The sequence below is a fragment of the Dicentrarchus labrax genome, unplaced genomic scaffold (genome assembly GCF_905237075.1).
Source record: "Dicentrarchus labrax unplaced genomic scaffold, dlabrax2021, whole genome shotgun sequence".
In the NCBI taxonomy this organism is placed as follows: Eukaryota; Metazoa; Chordata; class Actinopteri; family Moronidae; genus Dicentrarchus; species Dicentrarchus labrax.
Window position 1 is genome coordinate 12604256 of NW_026136718.1, and position 25105 is coordinate 12629360.

General features: G+C 39.5%; 2 protein-coding genes and 3 non-coding genes across 5 annotated transcripts; all 5 read left to right on the forward strand.

The window, feature by feature from the left end:
• Positions 1–6306: 6306 nt before the first annotated feature.
• On the forward strand, positions 6307–9945 carry nppc (natriuretic peptide C). Its single transcript, XM_051375958.1, has 3 exons — positions 6307–6531; positions 7668–7961; positions 9391–9945. Exons 1-2 carry the CDS (start codon positions 6439–6441, stop codon positions 7938–7940), a joined length of 366 nt encoding a protein of 121 aa, XP_051231918.1. The 5' UTR covers positions 6307–6438; the 3' UTR covers positions 7941–7961; positions 9391–9945.
• A 5688-nt stretch (positions 9946–15633) lies between these two features.
• ncl (nucleolin) lies at positions 15634–23994 on the forward strand. The gene is made up of 16 exons (XM_051375928.1): positions 15634–15795; positions 16873–16974; positions 17086–17194; positions 17704–17820; positions 18155–18379; positions 18589–18729; positions 19292–19375; positions 19564–19687; positions 20109–20245; positions 20588–20714; positions 21015–21151; positions 21362–21491; positions 21851–21993; positions 22194–22320; positions 22658–22965; positions 23227–23994. Exons 1-16 carry the CDS (start codon positions 15778–15780, stop codon positions 23289–23291), a joined length of 2094 nt encoding a protein of 697 aa, XP_051231888.1. The 5' UTR covers positions 15634–15777; the 3' UTR covers positions 23292–23994.
• On the forward strand, positions 17919–18058 carry LOC127350978 (small nucleolar RNA SNORA57). Its single transcript, XR_007880685.1, has one exon. It is a non-coding gene; the product is annotated as a small nucleolar RNA SNORA57 (small nucleolar RNA).
• LOC127350977 (small nucleolar RNA SNORD82) lies at positions 19424–19480 on the forward strand. The gene has a single exon (XR_007880684.1). It is a non-coding gene; the product is annotated as a small nucleolar RNA SNORD82 (small nucleolar RNA).
• Positions 20334–20473, forward strand: LOC127350979 (small nucleolar RNA SNORA57). The gene has a single exon (XR_007880686.1). It is a non-coding gene; the product is annotated as a small nucleolar RNA SNORA57 (small nucleolar RNA).
• Positions 23995–25105: the final 1111 nt, after the last annotated feature.

Genomic DNA, 25105 nt, shown 5'->3' on the forward strand with positions numbered 1-25105 from the left:
TATAGGACCGTAACAGCCTTGTAGTTTGTCTTACACAAACCCCAGAGGAGGAACCAAGACACTCAATCCTCCCATAGACACTCACTGCTAATGCTACTGCAACACATGGCCCCTCCGCTGCATGGTTTGTATAGCCTCCTGATGCAAACCAGTCAAGTTCTTTCAGCCACATGAAAGCAAAAAGATTTATTGAAAATTAAGCGGATAAGAATTTGCGGCAAAGGCAGAGTGAGAAAGGGGGGAACAAAAGGACAAAGCAAAATAGGTGCTCTCAGTAACCCGTGTGATGTCATTGGGAAAAGTGTGTAACATTGTTAAACTATACAAAAAAAGACAAACTTGTGACACAACACTTGCGGCATTAAGGAAGAATGTGTCACTCACTTGTTAAAATTCAAAAGAAATTAGCAATGAGAGAAAAATGTTGCATAAAACCAGAGAAGTCATTACGGACACGAGGTCAGCAGAGTTCAGCAGCTCCACGATGTTGCTGCTGTGAAAGTTGACTGCGCATTAGTTAAGATATGAGGTGGCATCCTCTTCTCCCTCTCACTACAGGTACCTCAGAGTGTGAGAGGGATTTTCCAGTTGCAGTTGCTGAAAGCGGCAAACCCTCAATTAGTTCATAGAAAGAACTCAATGAGACTTCCTTTCGTCTTAAGTATGGGAAACAAAAGCATCTCTCCTTGATGATTGCTGGCATTGCGGCACCCCACTGCCACAAAAAGCTGCAATAGAGCATGGAGTCTGTCATTTTTGGACAAAATCTTGATGACAGGGCAAGCCCAGGTCTGGAAACTTACACTTGAACATATCAGAATTTTTCATGGGCCTTTGCATCCAACTTTCCCTGCTCGCCACAAACATACAGTATGAACATCAGTAAGTACATTAAATAAATGAATGCGATGACTGACTGATATTTTCACAGTGTATTGTTGCACAAAGGAGCAACTGGCTTCCATTTGCAGGTTCTGTGCATTGCAGGATAGTCTTGGGTAACAAAAAATGTCCCAAGTTCAATTCCTGCAACAGCTGTGTGATGCAACTTCAGTCTGCTCTAATTAAAACTAAAGAAAAACATCAGATAAAATATGTTCCAAAATGTTTCATGCAATGCACAGTAATTATATGTCTGACAACAAACTGGTGAGTCAGTGAAAGTAGTGCCACTCACAGACGTAAGGATATGTGACTCATGTCAGAGAACTACATGTTGTGGGTGACTGAGTTGTCTTATAATAACTTTTTAATAACGTTTATTTTTTTCATCAGGCAAAGTACTATCTGTGGGAAGCACATGTGTCTATGCATGACCACAAACGGTGCGAAGGGAGAGTTTCATCAAATTATCTCATTCCTATTATTGAACCGCTAGCAGCCAGTATTAGACAAAGTCGTCTAATATCGCCTATCAACATTTATGGACAAGAGCATTATATTTCACTTTATGCGGACGACATTCTTTTATTCATTTCTCATCCTCAAGCTTCAATACCTCATCTTTTGGCTTTAATTAGCAACTTTGGCAGACTCTCCGGAAATTTTGCCTCATTTACACAGCTACAAGCCAAATATAGAATATCTGCCTCAAGTTTTTTCAGGTTTTTGCAGATTAGAGATTTTGTTAAAAAAAAATTACCAAACTTTGAAGTTCTAAATAAACATGATACTCTTGAGGCAGTTAACAGATATGACCCAGGCTCCCGAGGGGCAGTCTCTGCTTTCTATCGAATGCTTCATGATGGAGCTCTGATGAATACAGAGTTGTATAAACGGTCATGGGCAGATGACTTGAATATGGAATTAAATGATGAAATTGGGGGAAAATGTCTACGTAACGTGCAAATGTGTTCAGTTAAGACCAGACAAAACCTAATACAGTATAAAACCCGGCACAGACTCTATTATTCGCAGTTACACAATTTTTATCCTGATATCCCACCAGTATGTAACCGATGTAAATCCAAGATAGGAACTCTAGCACATTCATGTTGGAAGTGTATTTTTCATTTTTTTGCTGAGGCTTTTGGAAAGAATTTGGTACCCAGCCCCTTGGTAGCGATCCTGGGGGCCACAAGTGTCCTTTCCTCCATCAATAAATTTGAAAGAAGAGCTATTCAATTTGGAATGGTGATTGCAAAAAAGATTTTACGTGTATGGAAAATGGATTCTGTGCCATCATATAATTTGTGGCTGGGAGAATTGTCAAACACTTTACATCTGGAAAGATTGAGATTCTATAATGAAGATAGAGGAGACAAGTTTGATAAAACATGGGACCTGGTACTGAATTACCTTAAAAATGTGAGCTCAGAGACATTGGCTATTGTATAAAACCTCACTTTGCAAATGAGTATGTGACTTTGTATATGTCGAATTCATTTATTTTTTCTACTTTTAGATGTTTTTGTTTATAATACCCATCTTAACTATGACCATGGATTATTGTTGTTGTGATCCAAGATGTGCTGTGTTCTGTATGTTATGTGATCTTTGCTAGGTGTTCTTTTTCCTTTTCATTTCTAAAAAAAAAATGTGTCTCATTCCTTGTTTCACTGCCTCACACTATCTCCAATACGGCCTAGCTGACCATTAAGAAGCACAGATCATGACCTGGTTTCAAGCTGCCTCCTCTCATTTTACTTCGCTCCAGCAACTTTCAATTAATTGTAGTCTGTTTTGGCAGAAAATAATAGCCATAGAAATATTCATGAAAACAATCAGGATCACTTAGATTAAACAAAAGTACAATAGCCTCTAATTAAAATTCCAGATCACTGGGAAAATCTGGACAAGGTATGAATGAAAATGTTCATCACTGACTGTCAAAGTGACCTTAAACAAGGCCTATCACCCTGAAACATCCCAAGTGCAGCTGCTTAAAGGTAGAGGACTGCTTACACCGAGCAGGGTAATGTGTGACAGCATGCCTCTGTGCTGTGTTAAAGAGGATAAAGCATAGTAAAAAAAAAAGAGTATGCATGTTCAGTAAACATTCACTGAATTAATCAAATAAATAAAAAGCTCTAATCTGCTGTTTGATGTGAACCCTTTTGTCCCCACAGACGTAGTTCGTGAACAAACATAAATGCAGTTCTGAAAGTTTCATTTTCCTTACACAATCATTTATAGTTAAACTGCAATATTTTCATATCAGTAAATGTCTGGTTTGCTACTGATTGATATAACACAATAGTGTTTCCCAGTTCACAAGAGGTTTTGAGTCTGTTGTTATAGTGTCTGGTTGCTCTTTCCTGGGAAAATTCTGCCCAGCAAGTCTTCTATTTATTCCTGGGCATACAGGAATGAATAGAAAAAATGGCTAGTTGGTATGAGCAACGATAATCACCATGGTTGAGCAGAAGAAAAGAGTGCCAACCACTGAAACTGAAAATTTAATCAAAGGATTACAAGGAAGACGCCACGCTGTTTTATTCAGAAATTATCTCACAGAAGTGCAGTGGAGAAACACTGCTAAAACCAAATGATGTTGTGGGACCAAAAATTAAAGACGAAAATACTACATATGGGAGTGAGAGACCAAAAAAACATGATTTTCTCTATACAAAGAAAATGTACTTTTGCAGACAGATGGTTTTTCCTTAAGAGAATAAGGAGTATTTTGGGGCCTAACTGGGACCAGCTCTTACAATACATGTGAGTAGGGACGGGATGCATTCTTTGTTTTGAGTGTGTGTTTGCTTGTGTGTGTCAGGATGAGGGCAATATGTTTGCCCGGTGAGCGATGTTGGCCTGTAAAGATCAGGTATTAGCCGGTAATGTTGTTCATCTATAAAATTATAGAGATTTCTTCCTGAGAGTTGCTAGGGGGAGACTAAAACGTGGCTTAAATTGTTTTTTGCACTTTTTATTTACTAAAATCTAAAACAAATGTATGGGTTTCACTAGCAAGTGCTGTTTCAGATACTTTCACACATTTGTCAGAGTAGGGTTGTGGGGTGATGCACTGAATATATGAAGTCATTTGTATAACCAAAGAGAGATAACAGTGAGAGCAAAGTATGTTATGAATGCTGACGTAAATGTGATGGCTGCTGCTGTCTATCACCCAAACATCACCTTTGCAACACAATTCCAAACACAAAACCTGCCACATTTTTTTAGATGCATGTTTCAAGGCTCATAGAACATAACATAAGATTTAAATATGATACATCACACAGACAAATAGGGATTTATTGATTTTCTTTCATCACATTGCATATGCCTGGTCTGCTGTGAGTAACGACTTACTTTCACAGGATTGTATTGATCCCGTAAACATCTGACTGTGAGGGGTATTCACTTTTCGGCACAGCAAATACTGCCACTCTGTGTTCCAAAATAGACGGTGCTGCCTGTCTGCCTACAGCTCCGCTCTACTGGAACCACACTGCACCAGAATCACTCCACACTGAAAAAAATATCACTTGTTACTGACTTTTTATTTCACCTTAAACATTTTTTTCCCCCTTTAAAGTGTGTGAAACAACCCGTCTGTGGGTTTAATGATTTCAGTTCAAGTTATTTCAATATAATGTCCTTCTCTTGACGCTGATAAAATAATCTGCCAACTGTAACTGATTTTAACATGAGGCCTTTCTCATTCTGCATTCATGAGTGCAGCATTTAAGCATTGTAAATAAGTTGAATTATCTCATATCAAAAGATATGTCAATATACAGTGACATTGCTATAATATTAAATGTCATTGGGTAATTAAGCATTAATATCAGGCTAAACTGTATTAGTAGATCCTTCTTTGTGGTTGTATCTTCTTGATTGTAATGTGGTAAAACCATCTATGCTCTAGGTTATACTTTTTCTGGTCTACACCTCTTGGTTGCTTCAAAGATTCTGAAAAGGGTCCACCTAACTATAATGAAGGGTTAGTCCCCAAAACCCTTTACTGATATATAAAAAATCTTTAAAGAATACTTTAAAGCAAAGGGGGTCTTAAACATTTTATAATATGGATTCCATGTAGCACTAAAATTATTTATACCTCCAGGCTTTAAAAGATTCTGTTTTGGACCTTTATTGTGCTGTAAAGACAGCAGAAAATTACCTAAATCCAGAATATAAATATATCAGTTGGAAGAACAATACAGCAATATATATTCTGGATTGACATTGTAGTGGTAATTATTGTTAATCAAGGTTAGTGTATATGTTTCTTTATAGAGCTATAACACCAATATAATTAAGGAATCTCAATCAACCTCCTTTTTGAGTGTGGGCAGGTGGCTGTCTGGACAGAAGCAGAAGCTCACACACATCCATGACGACCTCATGGTCTAAACACTCATCATGTGATGCTGTGAGTCAGAGGAGCCCCAGCATGTGTCTGTTTTGTTCTGCGATGCGACAGGTCTGATTGAAACGCACACCGTAAAATATCTCCAAGATCCACAAAACAAACCCTCAAGTCACATGTGAAGTAATGATGTATGAGTTTTTGCGCAGAGTGTAATTCCCATCCAGACACGTTAAATGAGGTTCTCTGCTTAATGCGAATCATTTCTGTCGTATGAACCATCAGTTCCATTTAATTTTGAATGTGCCATGGTGGTAGATGTCATCGCTCCGCGTAAAGTCAAATTTCCAGAAACCACTTTGCGCACAGATGCTTAAATCTGATACGCGATGTGTTACACAAAGTTCATCCCTGTTTCTTTATATCCTTTCCACAGCCATTCAGTTTCATGCTGACATTTTAAAATGTAACTTTTCTTTTAAAATGAATGAATGATGGGGCTGCAGTGTGACATATCCACTTTCTTCTAGGGCAATCTCGTATTTAAAATATGTTCAAGAAAGTGTTAATTAAGATAATGACACTATCTGGAACGTCTGTGAAAATAAGGTAAATTCTTTAGAATTTGAATATTCACTTCTTCTGTAAACAAAATATGTCATTCATACTCTCACAGTATAACATATGACTTGTTAAGATGTTTCGCAGGGCAGGCGGCTGGCATCTTTGAGGTCATTCCTCTGCCAAAGTCGCTCTTCAGCTCTTAACGCGCAGCCTTTGAAAGCACCTTCGATTTCAGCTGCTGCATCTCAGCCAGAGGTCTAAAAGTTAAAAAACTGAGTTTTTTGATAGCTCATAGGCTATCTCATTTCCTCCAAAGCCTCGATGACCGGAGCTTGTATCATTTAATTAATCCCTGGCATGACGTGCTTCGCGGCAGGTAGAGAAAACAGGGAGTTGGCGCGGAAGGAGGACCATTACGCAGGTTGGCATGACATCACCATGGGCTGGCTATAAAGCGGTGAGGACTAATACACAGAGTTAGAGGAGCACTTGAGCTTTGGAGTAAAGGACGAACAGAAGCTTCTTATGTTTAACAGCTGATTGGCTGCTGCTTCCGTCCCTCTTTCTGAACTTCAGCGCAGAGGAATCCCTTAAAGAATACAAGACTTGTCAAAATGAACTTGTCGTACTTGGTAGCTTGTGGACTTATGGTCACCCTGCTTTCAGTAAGGATGGGGGCAAAACCTTTATCTCAGGCGCAGCAAAAGGTAAGAAAAAGTCCCATATATTCTTATTTCTGAGAACTAAACCAGTTTATTTGCTTCGCACTATTAACAGTTGGAAGCTGAATGTTGCTTCAGGAGTGAACAGCTGTTTTGTGGTCCAGGCGTTGAAGACTGTTGTTTTACGCATCATGTTTCATAATTTTAGTCATGCTTAGCAATTCAGCGAGGGAATTTTTTCCCACACTCTGAATCTAAAACATCCAACATTTTTAATAAAGAGACAGTATTTTTATATTCAGTGATGTCTAACCCCTAAAGACAAAGTAGCTACAGAGCAAAACTCCCCAGCATTTGTCAGTTTTACCATTTAAGCACCCAATGAAGTCATTTGACAAGCGCTCCAAAGAAACAAGAAACCAAAGGTTTTAGGTGAAACCATTCAAGTTAAAAACGTTTTTTTCAGAAATATAAGAAACGACTTTACACAATGTAGATATTCACTTTCAACTTGGAATTGATATTTTACAATTGTTTGCCAAAATTAAACTACATCAAAGTTAACCATTGTGCGTAAAATCAACATTACGCATAGACTTCACCTGTAGAATCAACTGTAACACCAAAACTTCAGAAATAATGATTTTAAAGAAGAGTTTTAGTTATTGGCTCAGGTGGCTAGAATTTAGGATGTCTGCAAGCTGCTGCCACAGTCTGCGTTCACACCAGAGGAGCGGGCTTCATGCAGGCACCTGCTTTACCTGGGTCTTTACTGAAGGCGTGAAAACATCATAAAGAGTCTCAGAGCTGATCTTAGAGTAAAAACGTACAAAAAAATGTAGAACCCTCACCAGAAATTAACTGCCTTAAGTGCGTGCTTTGAGGTTTGCATTGAATAACTGCAGCATCCTGTGGATCTATCCGACAGTTTGTTTTTGATCATCAAACAGGACCATTGTCTTTAAATCCCATAGCGCCGTGCGGCAAGAATGATAACATTTCCCCACTTGGCCAATGCACAATATGCAAATTCCCCCAATTTAAAATCAAGTATTGTGAAAACGGCTGCTCTGCTCAGAGGCACCAATCATGTACTTCAGTTTTATCGAAAGCATATCTCTTTGCACATCGTATGTGCCTCAGGGATACATCGTTTATTTACTTTTTCAATCTGTGTCCAGTCTCTTAGAAGTTTGCTGGGCGAGGAGCTGGCGGAGTTTCTGGAGTCGGAGGAGAGAGAGAGACGGCTAGACGCTGTGCGCTCTCGGATACGGTTACTGCGCGATTTACGCATGGACACCCGGGCCAGAGGGATGTGGGCTCGTCTCCTTAACGACCAACCCGCACCAAGGAGACACAAAACCGGAAACAAGAAAGGGGGTTCCACGTCGCGGAGTGGCTGCTTCGGACATAAGATGGACAGGATAGGAACCATCAGCGGCATGGGTTGCTAGGGTTGGAGCAGTGCTGTGATGGTGAGTTTAAGTCACAGTCCCACTTCGCACTTAGATCTAGTGTAACCTGACTCACTGACATATAAATAGTGGGGAGGAGGGAAAGAGAACTAAGGGTCTAGTCCATAGAAGGATGGTGCAAAAGGATGGAGGGCCAGTAGGAAGAACATATGGATGATAGGAGGAAAGAAAGAAGGAAAAAGGGGAATGGCAGGATAAATGCATCAAATTTAGTTTTTTTCTTTTGTCAGTGATCATTGAAAGACTCCATGTAGGTGACAAATGGGTGGCAGTAATAAAGACAAAGAGAGAAAGCAAGCGGAAAAGAAAGCTTTTCTGTTTCATCAAAGGTAATGGGTCTTGTGCGTAACTGAAGAAAGGACAGGGGGAAAAGAAGGAAGGAAGGAAGGGAGGTAGGGAGGGAGAGAGAAAAAAAGCAAACAAGAGCCAGATTATCATTGTTCTTGATGGTCGTCTCAGGACATTGTGTGTTTTGCATCCACGGTTAGTAGGCCAGTTTAGAATAAAAGTCCAATCATGGTGGCAGTGATACACAGTAAAACGAGTGGTGAGTGATGACCATATATTCTGTCAGATGATGTATGCAGAGTCTAGGTCAAAGGTCAGCTTGAGGCAAGAAATCAGCTATATGCTATCGACCTCAGCTGCCTGACTGACTCTTCGTATCATCAAACCTCGACCTATAGTCTAGCAGTGTTGTCTTCTCCAGCAGGAAAGCCCACTTAAACAGATCCAAACTGATGTATGGGAAACAATCCAGTGGGTATTTCGGAAGCTCACTGTTGTATTTATGCACTTCACCATGAATGCTTCCATTTGTTTTATCTAGAGACAAGCGGCATATATCAAGTTTAAGAAGAAGAGAGGACAGGGAGAGATGGGGGAGGGAAGAGGGGATGCAGACAGGCCAACACACACACATTATAAACACACAGCACCCTGTGGTGGCCAGGATCTTTCTGGGAAACCCATGTTCTTTACCGAAGTGATTTTAACAAAAACAACAAAGGGGCTTTGGTGGTGAATGAAGTAATGAGGAAGCTAGGTGACGCACAATTAGTCCTGAGGCTTGAGGCCTTTTTGTGGTTGTGGCAAACTGTGAAACCCTGATGGGGGAGTGTGATTTTGTGACTAACTTGAGTGAGTGTGTGTACATGTTTTTTCATCAGCTGACACCCGTCTTTCCCTCTCATGGGCTGTAGTGAATCGTAAATGAGACCTCCACATTTACAATTCACTACAGTGTTAGTTAAAGTGTTACTCTTCACTTAACACGCTTAAGCATGAAACTGAAAAGTCAATGAGTGAAGTTAATACTTATTAGATAAAAGAGGCTAAAATACTGAATTAAATGAACTTGCATGGATTAAGTTGTTGTTTCTGAATGCTCAGCCTAACCGCACCTCTCCTGTTTCCTCTCTTTCTCTAGATCTCTGGACGATGGGTTTGGATAACAAAGGTTCAGTTTGTTCTCACCTGAGGGAAAAGAAAACTCACCAAGTGACAGATTTTCGGTACGAAAGTCACCACGACCAGCATAAACAAAGACTGAGATGACAATGCTACAAAACCTTCATATAAATATATATATATATATATATATACATATATATATAATAAATATGCAGGTATATATACATATATAGATATCTGTATACCATACAAATGGTCAGCAGATACAAACACAGATGCATACTACAAGATAGCGGACAATGGTGTAAAAACTACAAACCGCAAAGCTGTATATTGTGCTGCTGCTGCTGTACATTCATGTACTTCATCTTCCCCTGCATAAATGTATTTATGTTTAAAAAACTATTTATATGTTTATAAAAAGAGATATTTATAAATATGAGTTTTATTTATGTAACATTTTGAAAATGGATGCAAACTGCAGGTCAATTCTGTTTGTAACGTTTTTCTTTTGTCTCAAATAGTTGTAAATGTTTTCAAAATGATAAAAAGAACATTCCATGTGCACTTACATGTATCTCTCAGGGTTTTATGTTTCATTGAAGTTGGCAAATTCTAGTTACTGAACATTTTTTGCATGGCGTCCAGGTGAAAACGTGGTATCTTATGACATATGAGCATGTCAGGAGCTAAGAGAAAAGTTACCTACATTTCATATATGAAGTTCAGATAACATACAATACAGAAAATGGAAACATGGCATTGTACCATTACATTTCATATTCACACCTAGAGTGACCTAGACTGAGAGCAATAGAATAAGATTTAATACCATGATCATCATCACAAATTCACATCACAAAAGTGGGCTAAATGCTCCTAAGCAGACATGTTCATGATGTTCGTGCAGTCCAGAGTATTAGCACCGATTGAATTATGAAGAACACATATGGTGTCGTCAGGGGGCAGAGGAGATGAAGAGATTCTTAAAGAAGAAAGTTTTCAAGTTTTGTTGCAATAAGTCTTGAAGCCGGGAACCAAGTCAAGCTTTTACTTCCAACGCTTTAAGTTTTATGATTAAGGTTAATAACAATACCTAACTTTATTTATGTGGCACACATCTAAAAGCAGAGTTTCCAAAGTCAAAGGCATAAAGAGTTTACAGAAAAGAACATAAATGTGTGAGATATTAAAAGAAACAAACAACCAACCTGAGAATATAAGATGGAAACATATAAAGGCAAGTCTATAAAAGTGTGTTTATGAGGAAAACGTGATAATGAATTAGCAAGCTGAAGAGACTAAGACAAGCTGCTCCACAGTTTCATGGTATAATCACCCAGAAGGGAGAAGACTGTAAGAAAAAGATCAAAACATGGTATTTAAATTTATTTTACCGAGTTTTTGTAGACCAACCTTCATGACAAATGTAAGTTACTGTAGTCACCTGTAGAGATCTACGAATTCAAATGAGTACAGAAAGTCCAGGTTACAAAGTCTACACACTAGTAAAAGGGTATGTGGTATACTTATATACTTAGTCCAAATAATTTTGAGAAAAGCTTTTCGAATCTACTTAAACATGATAGTTACAGAATACAAAAAAAGTGCTCAACCAAGTGATGATGACTTGCACCAATATACTCCAACACTAGAGGGCAGCATAGAGTTCAGGGAAAGAAAGACCTGTTGTGGGCACACACACACACACACACACACACACACACACACACACACACACAATGGACTCTATTATTTACCAATTTATGAAAAAATATTACATTTGTAAAAGTCAAGTGACTTTCAATGATCTATGGAGAGTCATGTTGTCCCCTGTGTGATATTATTACAGCAGTGACATTTTATACACAGTTGTCGTACAAACCATTTTTAATGAATGTACAGTGCTCAAATAACACATATATACATGTGATGAGGTATTAATTTAAAAGAGTAAAAATAATACTGTTAAAAATAATACCTCACATAGTTGATGTCCAAATTGCAGGAACACTGGTCACAAAAAGATGAACCAACCACAACCACATGGATAAAAAACGTCGTATAAGCCACAAGCAGGGATGAATACACTGAGCAGGATAGCTGCTCCATGTGGTGAGCTCTGTTAAACTGATATTTGTGGCAGGAGTGTCATTCATTTAAGCTGCATCAAAGGCCAGTATAAAAAGATAAATGTGTGAGAGCACAAAAATCCTCATTGGAGCTAGTCTGACTATTTCTCTATATGGTTACATAACAGTCAAGGTATATGGTGAATATGTCAAAAGATTCAATTCTCCCTGGCTCAAACACAGTTTCCTCATAATGTTTCCATATTCAAGATGACAATTCAAAAACCAATCATTAAACTGAGCAACGAAACTGAGTGTGTCACCCATTGATACCACAATGGATGGCTGTAATGTTTACTAAATTTGAGCCCTTTTTGGCATTACCAGAGCATTTGTACCTATATTTAGGGTTTTAATATCACAAATCACTTTATAAACAAACATATTTAACCCAGATTATCTTTCTGTCACAGCCTTTTTTTTAATGCTCTTGATACTGGGTTTTCAAAAGGGGGTCCACACAATTGTATACAATGTATGGGACCTTGCTCTGTCTCTCTATCAGGTAAGGGGTCCTTGGCCATAAAAAACACAAAAAACCCTGCTCTAGATTATTCAGAAGCATGTGTTTGAAACATTTGGGGTTGAATTGTTGTATAAAACATGCCTTACACAGATTTGTAGATATTTTGATGTCTGTATGAAGGTAACAGGTATGTGAAGATGTCCATTTACTTTATAACTCAAAGAACTACAGATATTCCTTCTTGTAAAAATAGCCCAGTATCTATATGCAAGTCCAGGAAGGAGAATGAACATGCTCTAAAGTATCTTTACTCTTGTTGTTTACTTTGGACGTTGGTGTATTCTGTGTTCCTATTATTTTGTCCACCTCATGTGCCAGCTGTGACAAGTTGGCTCTGTTGAGAATTTGTAGAACCATACTGCAGTCAGTGACTCATAAGAGCAGACGAGAGTTTTTAGTATTTAACTCCATTAGTAAGTTTGCAAACACTTCCAGAAATATTGACATTTTAAGAAACATTACCAAAGATTTACCACTGTATGCTTTTAGCAACAATTTACAGCCAAGTTTAAATCTTACTCTGGTCTGTTTTGGGTGTATTCCCAGAAACAAATGAGCATTTCCCTATGATAAAAGAAACCCCCTTCATGAGAGTGTGAACAGCACAAATCACATAGAATCTTTTTAAATTGTGATTTGAGCCACTTTGTGGTCCAAATCAGATACAGCTATAGGTCGGATTTTTCTGCAAAGTGACCTGTGAGAACAGTCAATTCAGAATTCATGTGACTGTTACGTCACTTTAGATTCAACATTCGTCATGTGGCTCACTTCAGGACATACACTGGAATCTGATATGGGCCACAGTTTAAAAAAATGATGTACAACCAAACAAAAAACCCCCAGATCTGATCAATAAATCAGAATGAAGCACTAATGCTTGGAGGCTTGCAGTCCGAACGTAGTGTCTCAGTGTCACATTATAAGCAGGATTGTCAAACAAGTCAACCATATACATGTAGCTGTGTGGATGTATTGTCATCCCTGTCACTGTTACTGGGGAATGACAAGGTCTAGAACAATCTGAGAAAAAGGGGCTGACAAGTGACAACTATGATGTACTTTGCCAGAAAGATATATGACAGCCAGTTTTTAATATTTTAAGCTCAAAAGACATCATCAGGATCAGTGACATGTGATCTTTGTTAAGTGTTTTGTAGACCTGGAGTTTACAATCTACTATTAAAAAGACAATGGTGACAAAAATGATTTCCCCCCTAAAATTGAATGCAAAAGGTTTACATGCCTTTTCAGTTAAAAACCAATGAATGTAGCTAATAACCCACAATCACTAATAAAATAATATAGCCTTATTTCACTGTGAGTAATATGTATAATAAAAAGCGAGGTTAAGCTGGTTCAAACAGAACAGTTTTCTCTACCCAGTGCTCTGTGATATAAGTGAGCAATGCTGCCTCTGTGTGGTGCTGAGGGTTAATTACTCAAATGTGCTGTTGGTGTCCCCTGGGAATCAGTTGAGTCTTTGATTAAATACTTAGGCCTGCTTACCTAACGCACACACACACACAGACACACACAAACACACACACTTTCATATACCGGTATACATATATGTGTGTAAAACAGGACAGGAACCGACTACAACGGAATTGACAGTCAATTCAATTCAATTCAATTTTATTTGTATAGCGCCAAATCATAACAGAAGTTATCTCAGGACACTTTTCAAAATAGAGCAAGTCTAGACCATACTCCTTATAAAATCATTTACAGAGACCCAACAGTTCCCACCATGAGCAAGCACTTGGCGACAGCGGCAAGGAAAAACTTCAGCAGTCAGGACTGCAGATATCAGTCACTGATCACTGGTGCCAACCTGCCATCCATTCAGGACCTATACTTGTCCAGAGTCAGGAAATGGGCAGGAAGCATCACTGCAAATCCATCACAACCTGTTCCAACTTCTCCCCTCTGGTAGGCGCTACAGAGCACTGTACTGTACGCCAAAACAAACAGGAACAGAAACACTTTCTACACTTTCTAAAAACAGGCATCACTCTGACAAACAGTTAACTCCAGACCCACAGTGTCAGGAACAATCCCTGTGCAATAACCATGGTATTCTAACATCTACTGCACCTGTAAACTATTTATTATTTATTTTCCATTGTTTAAATTCAGTTTCTTTTTTAAAACATAAATACAATCAATACATACAATTCAAATACATCTACCTATGATGTGCGTATATACTGAAACCTGCACTTAAATATTTATTTCAGCATCTTTGCACTATTGTCTACTGAGCTTGTTGTCCTGTTTATTTATGCTTTGCCTGTGTTTATACATTGAGAGCAACGTAAAACCGGAACTCCTTGTATGTGTCCACATACCTGACCAATAAAAGTGATTCTGATTTTGATTCTGATTTTGATTCTGAACACACACAGACTTGTAATACCTTCACAAGCTCCAGAACCAGTGCCAGAACAGCTAATACTTGGTGACAAGGTCCTTAAAGTCAAAGTGTTAAAATGGAAATTTCTTCAGTTCCTTGACAAATGGGCAGTTAACTGCATCCGCTGAGGAAGATGGAGCATATGGGGAGAATGATTTGAACTGCTACAATATCCTTCCTGCTGCAGTGGCTGTCCAATATGTGTTATCAATTGTTATCAATGATGGAATACTATATTAAGATCTTACCAAATTATAATTTATGTAATTTAGGTTTATAAAATACATGTATTATTAGTATGTAGCCTTAAATGTAGCCTACTGAAACTACCAAAAGTGCATAAGAACAGACATTGTTATGTTCTGATAGCTATAATTTCTGTTACTGATGTTTTCATGTTTAAGAAGATTTTAATTTTGTATGCAAGGTTGAGGTGGAACTATTTTACCAACTTTATTGTTAAGTAGTTCAATAAAACCTATGTAGCCTATAATTTTTAGGATGATATGTAAAATCTTATTTGTAAAGTAACTAGTAATTTATGACAAATAGCGCTCTTAAATGTAGTGGAGAAGAAGTATACAGCAGCATTAAATGGAAGTATTAAAGTAAATGAGTGCCTTAAATTGTGTAAAGTACTTGAGTAAATGTCGTTACGTTACTATACTTGGTAGAGTTGTGATCCGCGTGGTACGCTACACGTGGTTGATGAGTGATGGCAACTGGCTCCAACCACGTGGGCCATATAAACAGCTGCATGGGGCATAAAGACACTTTGTGCTGAGTGGGCATAAAATAAATAAAATGATTTATGAAATAATGAAATTATGAAATTGTCAACAAATTATATTTCTCTAAACATTAAAGGTATATGACTACCATGAGGAAATAACCTTTTTTGTTTGTGTTAAGTTCAGCATACTTGTGTCTTCAGAAGCAAAACATTATTTCATAAAAGCTTTGACACTAAGTGATTATTTATTAATAAAAAAATTATAATAATTAATCATTTATTTATCTATAAGTACCGTTAACAAAAATCGCTTGTTTCCGGGGAGTACTACATTTCACACACATTGCCTGCCTATGTAGGCGAGGCGCGGGCACGATGGAAATGTGCTAACTTGTGATTGGTGGAAACAGTCATGTGGGCGGGTCGACGTGGACGCGCAGGGCAGGAGAGTAACGAGCGCGTCTTCTACATATCTGTCTTTCCTGCCCAATGTCCCACCGAGTAGGCTGAGCCACGTGTGTTCATTTAGCTATTTCGTTACTTGTTTCCAAACGTCCAGTTCTTTGTGTTTCGTTGAAACACACAACAGCAACATGGTGAAGTTAGCAAAGGTAAGAGCAAATATCACGCGTATTTGACTGTTTAGGTTTGTGCTATTGTGATAGAAAAGCTGTGTTTACGCATGCGGCCTTTTGCGTAGAAGTTGCTGCGTACAGAGAGAAAAAGGATACCGACAGCGGAGGAAATGTCTATTTGTGTACCGTAACTAATGCTCTTTGTTTATTAAATTAATGGGTTCTGTAAGAGTGTGCTTGGTCGAGAGAAAAAACCCCGTGGTGGTATAATTGCACTTACACAAAATGTTTCCCCTCCGTTGTGATCGGCCATGTTTGTGCCTTGCTGCTGGGGGTTTTTCTGGCCTGCTAAAAGCTAACAGACTATTCAAGATGGCATTCATGCGCGTTCTCGTATTAAGCCTGGAGTTTAGAGACACATTAAAAGGAAAGATTGATTAAACGGAGTGTCACACAGGTTTACCAAACGATTGCAACATTTAGTGGATCCTTATTGGAAGACCTGAGGTGTATGCACCATGCTGGCTAACGTGTAGTTGGTTTAATTGTTAGCATTAGCGCAGTAGTACGAATGAAGCGCTGACGCTTATTTCCGTCGAGATGTTAACATAAAACGGCGATGTTAATTACGATTCACGGTGTTTCCTGATTTAAAATTTAGCTTACTGCTTGTAGCATAGCTTATTGCTGTTTTTCCCCGCAGCCGACTTTAATAATGAATTCACCGTGCGTTTAAAGGTTTGTCTGCTAATGGTAGAATTAGCCGACATGCTAACAGCCCGACCTCCTGAGCTCCACGTGGGTTGTGCGCCTGCTCTGAGTGACACACGCGGTGAAAAACCAAAACTGAGTAGCCCGATTAGCGCCCACACAGACAGCTATCAGTGAACGTGTCTCGTGTTTAACTTACGTAAATCGGCAAAATGATTAAAACGTCAATTTCGTTTGAATTCGGGTGTTTTTTTTTTACTTGTCGGGAATCCCAATGTCAGCAGAGATGCTGGAGCAGCCTGCCTGTTTGTCTGGAGTACCATACAACTGGATTTTAATTATGCGTCCTGTGCTTTTGACTAGTGCGCGTCAATTACATTTGTATTTTGTCTCTTTTCACAGGCAGCAAACAAGCAAGCAACTCAGAAGAAAAAAGCCCCTCCACCCCCCAAAGAAGTGGAGGAGGAATCTAGTGAAGAGGAAAGCAGCGATGAGGAAGAAGAGGTGCGGTATACTTGAGTTTGTCGTCGTATAAAACCATTGCGGGGTTTTCCCGGACATTTAAAGCAAAGTAAATGCAGATTTTAAACCGGGTTTTGTGTTTTTGTATTGCAGGCACCTCCACCTAAAGCAGTGAAGAAAGCCACTCCAGCCAAAGCCGCCCCAGCCGTTAAAAATGGCACTCCTGCCAAAAAAGCAGAAAGTGAGGATGACGATGATTCTGGTGAGCAATTTCATTTGATACACGTGATTAACATCTCAACGCAAGGTCCATTTAGTATCTATTCTGGAGATTTTGACAATTTTCTTCCCTGAAAGCAGTTTGTATATGGGTCGTTTAATTGCATTCATGAGCTCGCCTGTGATGAGAGAGCTGTTTTCCAGTCTGTAGCAACTGGAAAGACATTTTAATGTTTTCAGAGTAAATCCATTTGGGTGTACAATCCAAATGTATGGGGAATAGTGACAGGCTGATCCTTATTTATAAAATTTAATTGGGCATTAGTCAGACATGATGACTGCACAAAAGGAGAATTGCATTTGACATGTTATACCACTTAAAATGCAAAATGCTGTTCTGTAAAATCTGCATTTAATACTGTAGATTTTACAGCTAACCAGGAAGTCAGGTTGAATGACTGATATCAAAACATCCACTCACCACTACTGTGGATTTATTCTGTCATGTTCCAATTGGATATACTATAATTTGGTATGGTCTTCAACCTACAGAGGAGGAGTCTGAGGAGGAGGCCCCACCACCAAAAAAGACCCCCGCAAAAGCAGCACCGGCTAAACCCAAGGCAGCCCCCGCAAAGGCTGAGGAGTCAGATGATGATGACGATGATGGTAAGAAACAGCATTGCAGACTGCAGAAAAACTTAATTTTGCATGTTAATGTTAATTTTTTTATATAATTTTATTTTTTCAAAAATTACTGCACAATCCCTCCATTTCTTGGCATACATGTGGTTGTTTAGTACCCGTGTATGTAATGTACGGAGGAACAGTAAATGCAGCGCTATGTCTTCGGTACCGGTGTGTATTTGATGGTCTGCCGGTTCTATCCTCAATCGCTGTTACATTCATGTGTTATAGCTTTTGTCTCTGCAGATTTCTTCCAAATGAATTGTCATGCACTTTTTTTTTGTTGAAATTCACAATTTGTGTGTTTATTGTCTAGACGAGTCAGAAGAAGAGGCCCCACCACCCAAGAAAGCAGCCAAACCTGCTGCCAAGCCTGCTGCCAAGCCTGCGGTGAAAGCTCAACCTGCAAAGGAGTCCTCTGATGATGAAGATGAGGATTCAGAAGAAGAGGCCCCACCTCCCAAGAAGGCAGCTCCAGCTAAACAAGCTGCAAAGGCCAAAGCTGCCAAAGAGGAGTCTGACGATGACGACGATGAAGATGGTAAGACTGCAACTTTTTTGACTACTTTTCTCGTTTTTGAGAATGTTTATTCTACAGTCTTGCAGTATGATGATCAACAAGGGACTTAATACTGATTTTGTATGATGTCACCTTTATATATAGATCTGATGCAGGTTAATGGCAGGTGATCAGTGGTTTGATTTTGTTCCCGATTGGAATGACTGTTAACAGTGTTTGTGGTTCTTCAGACTCTGAAGAGGAGATGGACACCACCCCTGCTCCAGCAGCCGCAAAGGCAAAGAAAGCAGGCATGGTGAAGGCCAAGGAAGAGTCTGAGGAGGACGATGACGATGATGACGACGACGACGATGAGGACGATGAGGAAGATGGTGAGTTTGGTGATGCAGAAATTGAATGATCACTAGCCAAAATATGCTATATCAATCTAATTTATTACTTAGTTTTAATAGATGGCTCACTCTCAAAGTAGATTTCCAATCTGTGTAAAGGTACTTCAAATTATTTATTTACATTATAAATAATTTTAATATCACCATGGGTGAAAATGTGCAAAACATGGCTGAACTTGAAAAATTGCCATATTGATAGAGAAGACCCAGTGAACCCATTGGAGTATCATGGTTCCCATGCTGTTGCTTGACTAGCTCTACCAAAAAATGGTAATATGCACCATAGGACAAACAAATTACATGGTACATGACATGTGGACAGTAGACAAATTCCAAAAATACAACCAGTGCACATATTTTAGACAAACAATGCAGTGTTTAATCCAAATGAAATAAATAGTGATGACTGAAACATGTTCACTATTTATGCTAACCCTTTAGTACAGTTTAAAACGATTTGCATTTTCCAGACCTCCTTTCTGTCTTGGCAGAATCAATGTCTGTGAATTTTTAATATAATGCAATCCTCTTGTCTCTACAGATGCCCCAGTGACTCCTGCAAAGAGGAAGGCAGAGGGCAAGAAAGACACACCTCCAGCCAAGAAGGCGAAGTCAGAAGGCGACGGTAGGAATAAATGCTCTTGCCTATACATCAAACTTCAGAATATTTATTATGATGATCAACAAGGGACTTAATACTGATGTGTGATGTCACCTTTTTTTATTCTGAATCTTTGTGGCATAATTCATGCATTAGATACATTTTTATACAATAAATGAAACTCAGTGGACATTTTCTCTCCCATTCACCAGGGTTTTGTCTATTTGTTGGAAACTTGAACTCCAACAAAGACTTTGAAGAAATCAAAGAATCCCTGAGAAAATTCTTCACCAAGAACGAACTTGAGGTCACCGATGTCCGGTTAGGTGGATCCAAGTAAGCAATACATTTAATTTTTTTAAATGGTGCCCAAATCCAGGTGTTTCTCTTGATATTTTTCAGTGCCACAACAAAGGCAGTACAGATAAAATGCTAGTGCTACAACTCTAGACTAAAACTTTAATTAGGCCTGTTTAATTAGGTCAACATCTGCAGTGATAACAATCTAGTGTTAACTGCAAGCTGTCAAAAATGGTTGATTTGAGAGTTGATGTATCTGTTACTATTTTAATTCTCTTGATGGTAGTCATTTTTTATATTGCACTTTACAATGAATCCCCCCCCCAAATGGTGAAATTAATCTGTACATGCAACCCAAGACAGTTTTCAAACCCTGGCATGCCATGATGTCAGAGCTTTTTTTTCTCTCCCTTGAAGCAGGAATGTCTAACGGTTTTTGCATGGCTTGCCTCAACAGGAAATTTGGCTATGTGGAATTTGCATCTGAGGATGACATGCAGAAGGCACTGGAACTTAATGGCAAGAAGGTCATGGGCCAGGAGATTAAGTTGGACAGGGCCCGAAGCAAGGACAGCTCACAGGAGGGCAAGAAAGGTAAGATACCCATACTGACATTTGTCCCACAGAGGGAGGGGTGCACTCTGCTTAAAATTTTGCATTCTAACTTTAAATTGCTACACAACCTCCATTTCTTGGCATGCATGTGGTTATTTAGTACTCATGTGTGTAATGTACGGAGGAACAGTAAATGCAGCGCTATGTCTTCGGTACCGGTGTGTATTTGATGGTCTGCCGGTTCTATCCTCAATCGCTGTTACATTAATGCTTTTATTTTTTTCTGCACATGTGCCTGTGTATGTCATGGGAAAGTTACAAAAAAAAAGATTGAAAAGAAGTGAACCAACAACCAAACTGACTTTGACATTTGTCCCACAGAGAGGGATGCACGCACACTGTTTGTAAAAAACCTTCCCTTCTCTGCAACTGCTGATGACCTGAAGGAAGTCTTTGAAGATGCTGTAGATGTCAGGTTACCTCCAGGCCAGAACGGTTCAAACAGAGGGTAAGAACAAACCAGAGCTTAATAGAGATGTAATTGTTGTTGTTCTCTTAAACAGATGACACTGCTTGGTAGAATATACAAGTAACACAAAAGCTCCACACGAGTCCTTCCAACTAATCTTGGATGAGAATCCTAGACAGTGTAGGAAACTTACTAATGTATAGGCTATAGAGGACGGATGTTGATCTGATTTTCATCTCAAAGTACTAAAACTTGCCATTCATGTATAGCTGACCAGCAGTTTAGTTGGTAATATACCACTCATATTCCAGACAAGTAATCTCTTTTCTCCTGTGACAGCATTGCCTACATCGAGTTCAAAACTGAGGCCGAAGCAGAGAAGATGCTGGAGGAGGCCCAGGGAGCTGACGTACAGGGGAGGTCCATCATGGTTGATTTTGTTGGAGAAAAGAGCCAGAAGGGGGGCAAGGTGTCAGGTAAACTCTTTAAACATCTTGTACGGTTACAAAGCTAGCATTGGTGTTTAAACTCTAGTAAAGTTGTTGTTTGTGTGCGTTAGTTAATTACCCAGTGATTATAGCAGAATGTTTATTGAAAAAATTCGTAAGCTGTTCAAGATGGTAGAATATAAAAGCTTGTCTTCATATTCATCTCACCAGTATGCTTTCTTCCCTCTCTCCGTGTAGTGGCCGGTGCAGCCAGTAAAACCCTGGTAGTGAATAATCTGGCCTTCAGTGCCACAGAGGAAGTCCTACAATCCACATTTGAGAAGGCTGTCTCTATAAGGATTCCACAGAGAGATGGCAGACCTAAAGGGTAAGTAATCTGTGTGGCATATGATGACTGCGTTGATGGGTTCAAGAGGGTCGATCTTTCAATGGGCTGTAAATTTTCATCCTTAAAACGGGTCAAATCTCAAACTGCTACACCTTCTCATGAGCTCCTCTTAATCTTACTCGTGATTATTATGGATTCGCACGAGAAGCAGAGCCAATGCGCAGTTAGAACAGACTGACTCTACTCTCATATGGGTGTAGCCTATGTCTGCTGTGCAACAGGTAGAAATGTTTAATTGAGAATGCACTTGGCAAAATAATAAGAGATTGTAACACCTGCATGGTAAACAAGACTTTGTTCGAGTTTACCCTTTCCTAATGTTGTACGTCTTTCTTTAGTTTTGCTTTTGTAGAATTTGAGAGCACAGAGGAGGCCAAGGATGCCCTGGAAAACCTCAACAACACAGACATTGAAGGCCGGTCGATCCGACTGGAGTACAGCCAGAACAGTGGCGGGAGAGAAGGGGGCAGGGGAAACTCAGGTAGGTTTGCAAACTTTACTTTTGAAGGTGGGCCAGGTGTGATGAAAGCTTGACCCATCCTGAAACTCTGTGATGAATGAAGGATAGTCAAGTCCTGATCTGGTCTGTAAAGAAGTTTTAGCTTGCTGGAGTATTTGTTAGTCCACATTTCCATTGTAGTCATAAAAGCCATAGTTTTAATGACTTCTCTCTGCCACCAGGTCCAACAAAAACCCTCTTTGTCAAGGGTCTCTCCGAGGACACGACAGATCAGACCCTGAGGGATTCGTTTGAGGGCGCCGTAGCAGCCAGGATAGTCACAGACCGAGACACAGGGTCATCAAAAGGGTAAGTTTGTAGAGTTGTAAATAGTTCCTCGGGCTGTTCACTCTTATGAGCACCAGTCTGTCCAGCAGTGACAGTGTACGGATTCGCATGAGAAGAAGAGCAAACTCGCAGTTGAACAGGCAGCTACCTTAGTGGGAGTTACCCATGTCTGATGTGATACAAATCAACACAATATGGTTGATTGGTACTTAAAAGTATTGAGAACATCAGTTTAGGTATTAAATACATTTTCAAATTTGATCCGATTATTAAAACTAATCACTTTATTTAATCTTAACATTTAGTGAGTTTCCACTTGGCCTTTTTAGTGAAGTTTTCTTCTGCCTTCCCCCTGTAGTTTTGGCTTTGTGGACTTTGACAATGAGGACGACTGCAAGGCAGCCAAGGAGGCCATGGATGACGGTGAGATCGATGGCAGCAAGGTGACCCTGGACTACGCCAAGCCCAAGGGTGAAGGTGGCTTCCGTGGCGGTCGAGGTGGTGGTGGATTTGGCGGTGGATTTGGAGGCCGTGGTGGTGGCGGCAGAGGAGGCCGCGGCGGTTTCGGAGGCTTTGGAGGCTTCGGCGGTCGTGGTGGTGGCGGCAGAGGAGGAGGAGGAAGGGGAGGCCCTCGTGGAGGTGGACGCGGACGTGGCGGCTTTGGAGGTAATTATTTACTGTTAGCTTAAAGGGGCAGAGGACACCAGCTAATGGCTAGTCAGCTAACATTTAGTTGTTGAAATGGATGGGAAAGGCAATAATGAGGTTTCATGGTTTTCATGAGCTGAATGACAAAAGTTATGGAGCTGATGTGCGGGGTTGTGATTTTTATTTTTTGGTTTGGGCTGGATGATACTTTGGTCCTTTCGAGTCGTAATGATTCTGGCCAGTGAACTTAACTAAGTTTCCTTTCCTTTCTCATTCTAGGTGGAAGAGGTGGCGGTGGATTTGGAGCTAAACCCCAGGGGAAGAAAATCAAGTTTGATGACTAAATCCTTGGTCTATTTTACTTTTCGAATGGACTCTGGTTTCATCACTTTTCAGAGCTTTTGGACATTCCAGAAAGCGTCATTGATATATATTTAACTGTTAATGGGCATTTTAGCCCTTTATTTAGACCCCTAAAACCTTCCCGACCCTTCTGTGCCAGACTGGTACTTTTGACCTTCTCAGCTCAAGTACTACGTGTTAGTACTGAATGTCCCTAATGCAAACCTGCACCTCTTGCCCTCATTAGCTTACTTGCTTTTCTGAAGGAGTAAAATGGAATGGGTCTGGCAAACAAGTTTGCTGTGAAAAATACGCTCGTCTTTGTCAGATACATTGTGTAAATTTAAACAGTTTGTATGATTTTATTTTACCTTTTGTAAAAAAAAAAAATTACACCTGTATCCATATGTTTTTGTTTTTATTTTGTTTAGTTTGCTTTAGGTGCCAAGTTTTACTGTAATGTGCAAAGCATATTTTGATAGAAGATGAGTCAGTGCTCTAGAGTTGGGTGTTAAGAAATATGGCAAAGATGTTCTGTCATGTTGTTTTGGTGGGGCACAGTCAGTGTCTGAGTCACAGAGGATGAAATACCTCTTATGTATGTAACATAAAAATATTTGTAGTGCATTGACTAATTTTTTCCCATCTGAGAATCTCAAGATTTTCACGTGATTAAATAAAATCTTGTAGGTGGTGATTTTTAAATGTCTGTTCTTATTGCACCATTGAATTCCGCATTGACGTATCAGCAGGGTCCCTCAGTATCATCGAATACAGAGAAAGAGTAACCATACTTGGCAATTGTGAACAATGACTGAGTTGCTACTTTATTGAATGCAGCTAGTGGCATCTAATGCTAAACAAACAAAATCTGTTGATTGAGCTATGATAATTATGGAGGCTCGTATTGCATTGTATGATTAGTGTTTATAATATTGTCCAACCCAGCTGACATAAAAAAGGAATTGACAGTTTATTTAAAATCGGCTAGAAGTCTGCCAGTAATATTTGTGACCACACAAATGTAACCATATCTAGCCTTTGTTACGAATAAAAAAATGCTGCATCACTGTTAGGTCAGCTGAAAATAGTTAATGGATGACAACTCCTTTTCTCCACCAGGTGGCAATCTCGTTTGGGAAGCGCTTTGAGTGTAGTGACACCTCCAGACAATGGCCGGTGTTCTGTTGATGGGGAGCTGTGCATACTGAGTGTACTTATATGCAAGTGATGCTAAACTGGGCATTGATGGATTTAGGATTAACCCAGGGCTGTGCCATCTATGAAGGCTTGAATGTTGTCCAGAAATTACAATTTAAAACGGACATATCTGCACAGTCTTATTCAGGCTATTTACAAAACAGTGGTATTGAACGGACAGCCTTAGAAATGCAGATTATCTGTGGAGCTTTGCCTATTCAAATCCCACAGTTAGCAGGGAAACTAGACCAAGGCAATGGTTCGGCCCCTCCAAATTGTGGGACTCGAATCACCAAGCATGCAAGTGATTCTCTCTCAGACCTTTTGAGGCAGCAAGGCATTACAAGTAATATTACTCACTTGTAACTAGTAGAGTTACTAATTACTAATAAACAGCCCTCCCCGAAACAAGGAAATCCAATGACATCCTTGGATTCGGTTTTTTAATAGTGTAGGAAACTAGCCTGGAAGATGGAAACGCTTTACGGATGGAAATACTCCCATCACTTTAAATTTAACAAACAAAACTGGATTTTAAGTAAGTCGGAATTTTCAGGAGAAGGGACAATTTTGAGGGGAGTAGCAGAAAAGAAATAGAACAAATCTAGTCTTAATT